Source organism: Condylura cristata, unplaced genomic scaffold, assembly GCF_000260355.1.
Source record: "Condylura cristata isolate star-nosed mole 26May11 unplaced genomic scaffold, ConCri1.0 scaffold00017, whole genome shotgun sequence".
Lineage (NCBI taxonomy): Eukaryota > Metazoa > Chordata > Mammalia > Eulipotyphla > Talpidae > Condylura > Condylura cristata.
The window spans coordinates 32,201,262-32,211,897 of record NW_004567118.1 but is presented as its reverse complement, the minus strand read 5'-3'; the positions used below and the strand labels follow the sequence as shown (position 1 = coordinate 32,211,897).

General features: G+C 42.8%; 2 protein-coding genes across 2 annotated transcripts; one reads left to right on the top strand and one right to left on the bottom strand.

The window, feature by feature from the left end:
- The first annotated feature begins 329 nt into the window (after positions 1–329).
- On the top strand, positions 330–1,274 carry LOC101630897 (olfactory receptor 1L6-like). The gene has a single exon (XM_004685129.1). It carries the CDS (start codon positions 330–332, stop codon positions 1,272–1,274), a length of 945 nt encoding a protein of 314 aa, XP_004685186.1.
- A 6,400-nt stretch (positions 1,275–7,674) lies between these two features.
- On the bottom strand, positions 7,675–8,619 carry LOC101630674 (olfactory receptor-like protein DTMT). The gene has a single exon (XM_004685128.1). It carries the CDS (start codon positions 8,617–8,619, stop codon positions 7,675–7,677), a length of 945 nt encoding a protein of 314 aa, XP_004685185.1.
- Positions 8,620–10,636: the final 2,017 nt, after the last annotated feature.

The following is a 10,636-nucleotide window of genomic DNA, read 5'->3' as shown; positions in this document are numbered from 1 at the left end:
CCAACTCCAGAGGTAGCTATTAGTAATTTTCTCATGGAAAGAGTAAAATAAAACTCTGAGTGGTCATACTACCTGAGTGGGAGAACCAGAAATCAAATCAGATCTGAATTGCTCTAAAGCTTGAGCCTACCTACTAACCTAAAACACCTTTCTGAGATTCATTTTCCACGTAAAAATGGCTGCTATTGGGTGAGCAAAGTGATCTGCGAGTCCTATCAGCAGGCAGAAACTCCAAATATTACCCCAACATGCAGAAGTCCACCTAGAGGTGCTAGAATTCAGGTCGGCCGCCCGTCTCCCCGCAGCACCCACGCCTGTGCAGGCATCCCATGGCCCTGGGCAACCTCACGTCGGCGCCAGAGTTCCTGCTCCTGGGTCTCATGGACGGCACAGACGTGCACCCGCTGTTGTTCCTGCTCTTCCTTAGCGTCTACCTGCTCAACGGCCTGGGCAACCTGAGCATGGTGGCCGTGGTGAGGACCGACGGGGCCCTGCAGGCCCCCATGTATTACTTCTTGGGTCACCTGAGTCTGGTGGACATCTGCTTCACCACCGTCACGGTCCCCAGACTGCTGATCGGCCTGCTCCACCCAGGCCAGGCGGTGTCCTTCGAGGGATGCTTTGCCCAGATGTACTTCTTTGTGGCCCTGGGCATCACCGAGAGCTACCTCCTGGCAGCCATGTCCTACGACCGCGCGGTGGCGGTCTGCCGGCCCCTGCACTATGGCACCATCATGACGCCTCGGCGCTGCGCGGCGCTGGTGGCCGCCTCCTGGGTCTTGGCCCACCTGCACTCGCTGCTCCACACGCTGCTCATCTCCGCGCTCTCCTACCCGCCCGCTGCCTCTGTGCGCCACTTCTTTTGTGACATGACAGTGATGCTGAGCCTCGCCACGTCGGACACGACAGCCGCAGAGACGGCCATCTTCACCGAGGGCCTGGCCGTGGTGCTGACCCCGCTGCTCCTCGTGTCCCTCTCCTACACGCACATCCTCGTCACCGTGCTGGGCGTGCAGTCGGCGGGGGGCCGGCGCCGCGCCTTCTCCACCTGCGGGGCCCACTTGGTGGTGGTGTCGCTCTTCTTCGGCTCGGTGCTGTCTGTCTATTTCCGGCCGTCGTCTGCCTACTCGGCCAAGTACGACCGCCTGGCCAGCGTGGTCTATGCGGTGGTCACGCCCACGCTGAACCCCTTCATCTACAGTCTCCGCAACAAAGAGGTCAAGGGTGCCCTGAAAAGGGGGTTTAGATGGAAGGCTGCAGCCCAAGAGCTGTGACGGGCGGTCTGGATTCACTGGCGGTTCAACAGTGGTTCACCGCCCTCCCCTTTTTTGTTTGTTTTGTTGATTTTTTTGTTTTGTTTTTCTGCTCGGTTTGTTTTGCAAGCACTAGCAATGTTGATGCTTCCGTCTCTTACTTCTTGTGAAATTAAAAATTAGACCTTAAGCGAAATCTGTGTTTTTTCCTAGAAATAGATACATAGCAATAAGCTGGATTCCTTCGTGGATTGTCTGAATGTTTGGAAGAGTGCGCTTTTAAGTTCTGGAAATGAAAACGTAGCAAATGATTCTTGTAGCTTATGGAAAGGGGGTCAGAAGGGGATAACCAGCAGCCATGGGGGGACAGAGGGATGCTGAGAAGAGGAGGGGTCTAAGGAGGGTTTTAAGGAGATGGTTTTGGGGTGTGCGGCAGCCCCCATCTTTTGCGGACTCCTTTTGCGGAAACTTCACTAAAGATCTAGTTACTGAAGTATGTTAAAAAAAATTTATTCTATTCCCTAAATACTATAGCTGCTATCTTTATGGTAAGAATTCAAAAGTACAGATAAAGATAAATTTTAAGGTAAAATTGACCACCGCAATCCAACTTCCTCTGCCACCCAGGGATCAATTCAGTGTTCTCTCTCCCTCTTTGTCTGTGTGTTGTCTATCATTTTGTGACATAGTGTTCTCTATATATTCTGAAGTTGCCCTTTTCCGTAAAATATCACTACAAAAAGAACTTACAAGGAGAACTTCCTCATTTTTAATTTCATGATAAAGAATTTCATGCAGGGAATGCTCTGGTTTAACATTCCCTAACTTTCCTGATGTTTTATTATTATAAAGGTATAGTGATACTACCTTTATAAAAATAATAAAAGGCAACATTTGGTGACGAATTATTATATATCCATCACTGTCCTGTCTATCTCATTTAAACTTTACAAAATTACAGGAGGAAGTTACCATTATTATTCTCATTACCTAAGAGGAAAAAACAACATAGAGAAATCAAACAATCTTGATTAAAATTAGTAAAATAAGACATTATCTTCAAAGATTTGTAGTCTAATCAAATTTTTTTCACCATATTGAGCAAATACTAGTAACATGTATATCTAAAATATAATTTTGCCCACATTTTTATGTAGTATTCACATGGTTTTAAACTGGGATTTTTTAGCTGTTAATATTCTCTTATACTCCTAGAGTTCTTTATACTTTTTTTTTAAAAGATTTATTTATTTGTGCATACAGAACTGGGGTACAGGCCAGAGGTGCAGGGGCAGTGAGAGGCTTCACCAGAGACAGAGTGTGGAGCAGAACAGGCAGATCGACGAAGTACACTGCTGAAGGGAGCAGCAGGCGGGTCAGGAGAGGTCTGCTGTGCCATGTGGTCACCTACAGGGCAGGCGGAAATTGAACTCATGTGGAAGTGGCGTTAGCTTCTCAGTGCTGTGCTTTAACCCGCTGCGCCACCAGGAAGGGCCGTTTATACTTTTTATCTTTTTATTCTTGTTGTACATGCCAAAATTTTATCTGTTACAGTATTATTATTACAGTATTACAGTAAGAACCAACATTTAAATTACTATTATTATTTTGTTTCTAGGTTTTCAATTTAACTACCTATTCTTATTTCTTCATTCATTCATTTTGTGTTGACTTCACACTTTCTCTAAACTTTCAAGCCTACATATCATTTTGATTTGAGGAACCTCTAAAATGTCACTGTTGATGGAACTTGACAGCTCTTAGCTAAACAATACATGATTTTTAAAAAATTATTTAATTTACTTGTTTATGCATACAAGAGCTGGGGTACAAGCCAGAGGTGGGAGGGTAAAAGGATTCACCAGAGACAAAGTGGGGAGCAGACAGGCAGCTCTACTAAAATACACTGCTGGGGGGTGCAGCTGGTGAGACTAGAGAGGTCTGCTGCTCCATGTGGGTCAGCTCCCTGGCTGGGGATCAAACTCGCTGCAGGGGCTTCGGATAACTTCATAGTGCTGAGACTTAACTTCTTGCACCACCAGGGAGGCCCAATACATGATTTTTCTTTTGAGGGGATGCTGAGGCCTTCTCAGGGACCTCTGTTACTACTGATTCCCTTGCACTCAGTCATAGCTTCCATCTGGCTTGGGATCTAACCTCAACCATTGCTCAGAAACTCCTCATACCTTACTCTGCCTCCGGAGACACACTATCTGCTTTCCACCAACATAAGAGCTCTCGAGCGCTGCGTGGCCCTGCTTGACCGGCAAGCTGCATGTCTGTGCGTGGGAGCCGAGGTGGCACATCCGACACGTTCCCAGACCAGCACCGCCGTGACGCCATGAAGCAGCTGCTGTATGTAGTGATAGGCTCTTCTGCAAACGGCCTCTGCCAGAGTCCTTCCCAACTAGTAGGGAACTCACTATAGCCCCCAATACAAAACTATATGGAAAATTCTATTACCCCCTCACCTCGCTGGTTGGGGGACAAAAAGCAGAGTCTCACACTACATCTAAACTCTCATTAGGAACAATATTATTACTTGCTGTTCTTGAAGTGGTAGTCAATGTAATTAGGGTAAAAAAAAAAAAACAATGGAACTAAATATTTTTTTAAAGATTTATTTATTTATGCTTACAGAACTGGGGTAGAGGCCAGAGGTGCAGGGGTACATTTCACTTCTCCTCATTACTGAAGTTCACAGTCAGCTTCGTGCTCATTGCCTTAGGAGAGAGATGTGCAGGAAAGCAAAATAGTCCACACATTTTCTAGTTTTTATTTACAAAACCCTGAGGCTCAGTGTGAGGACCTTGCCCATTGATAAGGGATTAGATCAAGAAGCTGCTGTCTATCCACACCACTGAATATTATTCAGACTTAGAAAAAGTTGCTTTGTTGCAAAGTGGAAGGAGTTTGAGGGTAGTAAATCAGAATGACAAAGAAAAATATTGGACATACACATTGCAAATGATTCAACAAAGCAATACTTTAAAAAACTAGCAGGTGCTAATAAGTAATGTTTCTGAGGTTAGGAGGAAGGGGGAGGAAGAAAGGGCCAAGGAGGCACCAGGGATAGTGGTGGGGAAAAGATATCAATTCAATAAAAAGAGGTAACGTTTAAAAAAAAAAAAAAAAGTAAACAGGCCCTATCTGGTGGCTTTAGCACTAAGAAGCTAAAGCCACTTCAGCATGAATTCAATCCCCTGCCCTGGAGGTGACCACATGGCGCGCCAGACCTCTCCTGACCGGACCACTGCTCCCCTCAGCAGTGTACTTCGTCGATCTGCCTGTTCTGCTCCCCCCTCTGTCTCTGGTGAAGCCTCTCACCGCCCCTGCACCTCTGGCCTGTACCCCAGTTCTGTATGCATAAATAAATAAAACTTAAAAAAAATGAAACAGAAAAAAAAAATTTAATGTCTTTGCCAGAATTGGGAGATGACGTGAAACTTCTTCCCAGCTAACCAGAAAGATATGTCCTTGAGGGCAGAGGAAGTTTTTGCCTTCTTAGTAGAAAAAATGAAAATGAGTGAACAAACTATTAGGATAAAAGCACATAGGAAAAGAATGTTCAAAATTCAAACACACAGGATTAAGCGATCAATAAAGTTAAAGGTATATATTAACAAACTGGAAAACACAAAAGTTAGTTTTTTTCAAAAGTTCGACTGAATAAAAATTGGCCAATCTAATTATCAAAGGTCAAACATTAAGAATAAGAAAAGGATAAAATCATAAAAGCAAAATTTAAAAACTCAAATAAATTGAAAATCTGAATGAGACAAACTGCAGAACTTGGTTCAGTAGTATACATGGTATCTGAATAGACCATTAAAATCTTTAATAAGTAGAAAAAATGAAATATGAATTTAGGCAACAAATATGAAAACAGGAAAAATGATGTCAAATAATTTAGTACATAAGCAAAAAAAATGTAAAAAGATGCTTGACTTACTCATCAGAGAAATACTAAAATGGTTAAAATGAAAAAGAATCACAATATCAATGTACCAAGGATGTGAAGCAACTAGCACTTTCTTACAGTGCTGGTCAGGATGTAAAAAAGTAAAATCACTTCACAAACTACAATTTTTTAAATGTTTAACATTCAACTTATCTTATAATCCAGGAATTTTATTCCTGAAATCCCCCCAAATAAATGAATACAGATGTCCACAGAAGGTAGTTTAATGGGATTTTCCACAGATGCCTTAACCACAGCTGCTGACACTGAGGGACCCAAACACCCATCAGCAGGAGGATGCGTAACAAATCGAGGCGTATTCATTTCAGTGACAGACCTGACTTATTGCCATTCTTTTAAATGAACTAGGATGATTTAAATAATGAAACGGACAAACCTCAAAAACATTTTTTTTTGAGTGAAAAAAGCACAGTGCTAGATCATTCTCCCTACGTGAGGTGCACGAGCTGGGAAATCTACTCTCTGATGCGGTCCCCTGTGCACCTATGTGCATGCACACTGACTAGGAGAGAACACAAGGGAAATTTCTGGGCGGATATATGTTTTATACCTTGATCTGTGCAGTGATTACATGGGTGTAAAAATCAGCAAGCTGTACACTTAAAATTTGTGCAGACTATATAAACTATAATTTTTCAACTCTTGGGCCAAGAAGTTTTCTGGATTTTTCAAGCATTCAAGAAATAATCTCCAGATTCTCCATAAGTTTTCCAGAACCTAAAATTAAATAGAAAGCTATGTAATTTACTGAAAAATGGAGGGTGGGGAGGAGACATGAAGAATAAATCTTATAAATCTTACCTATGGAACTGGATATGAAAATCAAGTCTAAATCACCAATAATCTAAGTTTTTCATATTTGAAATCACATAAATCCAACAAGAAAATTAGGATTAACTCAGCAGCTACAAAAGCCCTTGAAAAAACATCAATAGCAATTCTTGATCAAAGCTTAGAGTAAAACAAAAGCTTATTTACTTAATATGATGTGTTACAACCTGCCCATATTGGGGCTGCAGCCTTCTCTGGATGAGAACACACTCCCGTTCCCTGGGTTGCAGGGTAATGGGAGTCACAAACCTCCCAATCCTTAATCCTATCAAAGGATTTGACTCTTGTATTGCTCACCAACTAGCATGCCAGGTACTACCCACACTGCTTCCCCCAAGGAGTTTTCAACTATGCAAACAGCTGCTGGGTCCCACACCTCAGTAGCAGGTTGTTTGACCTGCACTGACCCTCGAGCCTGCTGGCGACACTGGGTGACTACTGGCCTTGGAACAGAGAGTTCTCGGGCCTTTTTTTTTTTCTTATTTAAGATTTAGTTTTTATTAATTTATACATGTAAGAACTGGAGTCTAGGCCAGAGGTGCAGAGAGGACTCACCATAGTGGGGAGCAGAACAGGCAGGTGGACTGCTATTGTCACTGCTGTTGCTTTGGCTGCTTGCCTTCATTTGGTAGTAGGAAAAAATAAGAAGAATAATACAATCACGGAGTCTCAAATTTCACACAGATTCAGCAATGGACACACTATGTGACGTGACAAGTCATTGAATATTCTCAATCCATGGAATGGTGAAAAAATCTTCTCTACCTCCTTGGAATTGTCATGAAGGTAGATAAAAACAAATAGAAAGTTCTTTTATGAAGCCCAAAGCACCAAGTTGAAAAGAATCCCCCTTAAATGCTGAACTTGCTTACCAGCCTCTGGGATCTTTTCTTATCCCTAGGAAATTTAACTTTAGGACTCCTGGCTAGTAGCTATTCTCAGATATAGACAACATGTACTTTTGTAGCAAGAGGGTAAGGAAAAAGCAATAAGGACTGTCAGAAAACACAAGGTAAACACAAACATAAATCATAGTGGGAAAACAAAAGTTTCAAGAAGAGGTAAATAGGAGACATTTAGAGGAATGTTATAGGCTGAAATGTTTGGATTGTATCTAGTATTGACCTAAGAATCAAAAACGAAACTATTTAGAAATACTACAAGAAGTGCACTGGACTATGGTGATGGCACATGGGTGACTTGGTGATGGGAAACCCACGGGGATTACAAATGAGATGAAAAAAAAAATGATGTACAAAATGATGTAAAAATAAATTATTATATTAAAAAAAGAAAGAAATACTACCACGGTTATAATGGAATTCTAGCTAAAGAAAGGTAGTCTGTAATAAATTAGTTTAAAAATGTAAAGCATAAAAATAATTTAAAACAGTGTCTCCTAATTATGCTTTTCCAGAATTCCCTGGGAAAGGCAAAGAGGAACAACTTGCCTAGGGGTAACCAAGACCCCTCCACTATGAAGCTTCATTACATATCTTCTAGTGGACATCTAAGCCACATGACTTTTTAAGAGGGGGAAATCTGCAATAATGATCTAATAATAATTCATCTACTGGGTAAAAATAGGTAAAAAATCTCAAGTTTAATTTATGAATGGGAGAGAATTTTCTTTTTGCAGAAGACTCTTCCCAAGGCACCTTTCATGTCTCTGTTCCTCAGGCTGTAGATAAATGGGTTCAGCATGGGGGTTACCACAGTGTACATCATTGCCATGACAGTCTCCTTAACAGTGGAATTATTAGATGAAGGGATTAAATAAAGCCCAATGACTGTTCCATAGAACAGCGACACCACAGAGAGGTGGGAGCCGCAGGTGGAGAAAGCCTTGCGGATCCCCCTGGCAGAAGGGACCCGCAGGATGGAGGACACGATTCGCGCGTAGGACGTGATGATAAGTAGGAATGGAACGACGAGAATGAGGCCCCCCATGATGAAGATCACCAGCTCGTTAACACGCGTGTCCGAGCAGGACAGCTTCAGCAGAGCAGACATGTCACAGAAAAAGTGGGGGATCACATTGTCCGCACAAAACCACAATCTGGCCATGAGCAGAGTGTGCAACATGGCGTGGAATGCGGTCACCACCCAGGACAGTGCCACCAGGGCCACACAGAGCCTGGGGCTCATGATAGAGGTGTAGTGCAGAGGGAAGCAGATGGCCACGTAGCGGTCATAGGCCATGGCCACCAGGAGGAAGCTCTCCAGGTCTCCAAAAAACAGGAAGAAGTACATTTGGGTCAGACAGCCGGCATAGGGAATGGAAGGGACCCGGCTCTGCATGTTCTGGAGCAACTTGGGCATCGTGACGGAGGAGAAGCAGAGGTCAGAGAAGGACAAATTGCTGAGAAACATATACATGGGCGTGTGGAGGTGAGAGTCCAGGCGAATGAGGATGATGATGAGGAGGTTCCCCAAGATGGTGGTAAGGTACATGGCTAGGAACAAGGCACAGAACAGGTTCTGCTGCTCTGGCCTGATGGGTAAGCCCAGGAGGAGGAACTCAGTGATGACTGTCTGATTCTCTCCTGTCATGCTGTGTGTCTGGTATCTTTAGGAAGAAACAATAGAGTCTATTAAAACCTGCATAAAAAGTGATGCTATTTCTATAATTCTGTCAAGCACTCTGTAAGAGCACTTTGTATCACTCCCACCCTGGAAATTACAGTCTGTAGACTCTAAGACTCTATAATAGAATACATAACTGGAAATGCTTTAATTTTTTTTCACTTCTGATTAACACATTATATCCCATCCTTTCTGAAATGCTCTGATCTGTTTGCTTCTGAGGTACAAACAGTGGCCTTCCACGCCTGCCTGGCTACCTATCCTCAGGAACTAGAAGCAGCTTCTGCTTTGGTGATATCAGACTTGTTGATAATCTTGGGGGCTTTTCCCAAAACACTTTCATCATTCTACAGAAGTCCCAAGAAACACTCACCTACTCCAATGGCTTTTATTGACTGTAGACAAATCTCTTACCTATAAAGTAAATAATCAATTGCTTTGTGGTTTAATTCTTGGCTATATTTTAACCTTGCATTTAAGCTCCAAAGATCCAAAAGAAACTCATAATGTCACCCAATCTCAGCAAAGGGGACCCAGGTACACAGGGCATACAGCTGAGAGTTTTTTCTATTATTTCCTTTCACTCATCAGCAGCATCCAAAATATCAACCTACCCAATAGATTTTGCCACCCAATTCTCTTCTCATCCCTCCATTCCTCATCTCAACTGCCTTTGCCCAGCCAAGTTGACATTACCTTGTCTGCATTATGGAAACAGCCTCTTACTTCATCCCCTTGGCTCCCTGCTCACTCCCCTTTAATCTTTCCACTGCAGCAACCTAAGATGAAAACTTAATCATCTTTTTCCCTTAAATCTTCACAGATTCACATTGCTTGGAAGTGAAGGAAAAATTTCCTCAGGAACACAGAAGGAGTTTCATGCCCACACCTTGCCTACCTCCGCAGCTTCCCCAGCTGCATAATGACACTCACATCCCTTCCCCGAAGTGCTACACCTAAAAAGTCACAACTCTGAAGGGGTGGAGGAGAGCTGGGTCAAGGGAAGGTGGTAGGGGAAAATAAACTATCATGAAATACACCTCTTTGCAATGAAAACAAGGATAAGATATCTATATAGATATAGATATATAGATATAAGATATAAAATACACACACACACACACATATGTGTGTGTCCCAAAATAAAATGTGTATTAGAATAATCACCATAGAAGTCTGAAATCATAATGGTTGGAAAATTTTTTCATGTGAATACTGGTTGTTTTAAAGCTGTAGGAAAACCACCTCAAAGAAAAAAGTAAACACCAGTAATGTGTTCAGTCTTCTGGATTTTGAACTAAGCCAATAAATGGAAAACTCAATAGCTACTGCTGAATATGATACTTAACTACAATAAATACATTCTGTATGTCGTACCTTCTAAAGACATCAGATCAATACCTGATGACTTTATTAAAAGGTCACAATAATCAAGAAGATGAATTGTGTGTTCCGAATCTCAGCCATGACTGAACATGCTGTCACCCTACATTCAGTCAGGTGAATGAATGAAGAACATGGCACCTCCGAAGAAGAAGAGGAAAAAGATGGACAGGAGAATGGTCACTGCAATATGGCTGTCCAACCAAATCTGTGCTCCTCCTGTGACCTCCAAAACTGTAAGGGAAAAGAAGTCATAGTTCTTCCCTCCAGCCTTTGACACTTGCTGACCTCAGCCTAACACCTGCGACCCTGCTCCCTCTTCATGTGACTGGCCCCTGTGTATCCTTCAGGCTTATTACATGTCACTTACTCAGCTAAACCTCTGCCCTGTCGTCAGTGTCCTGGGGTTATTTCTTTACAGCTGCCCCTCTGACGGTGAACACACTCCAGGAGAGGCCCCATCTGTCCTCATGACTGCAGGAGCACCAGCCTGCCACAATGCTTGGACAAACTGAGGTCTCCCCAATACTTATGGCCTTTCAGCTGGGATATGAATTCCTCCAACCTTAAAAACAGCAGCATTGCTGGTAAGCTAAAGCCA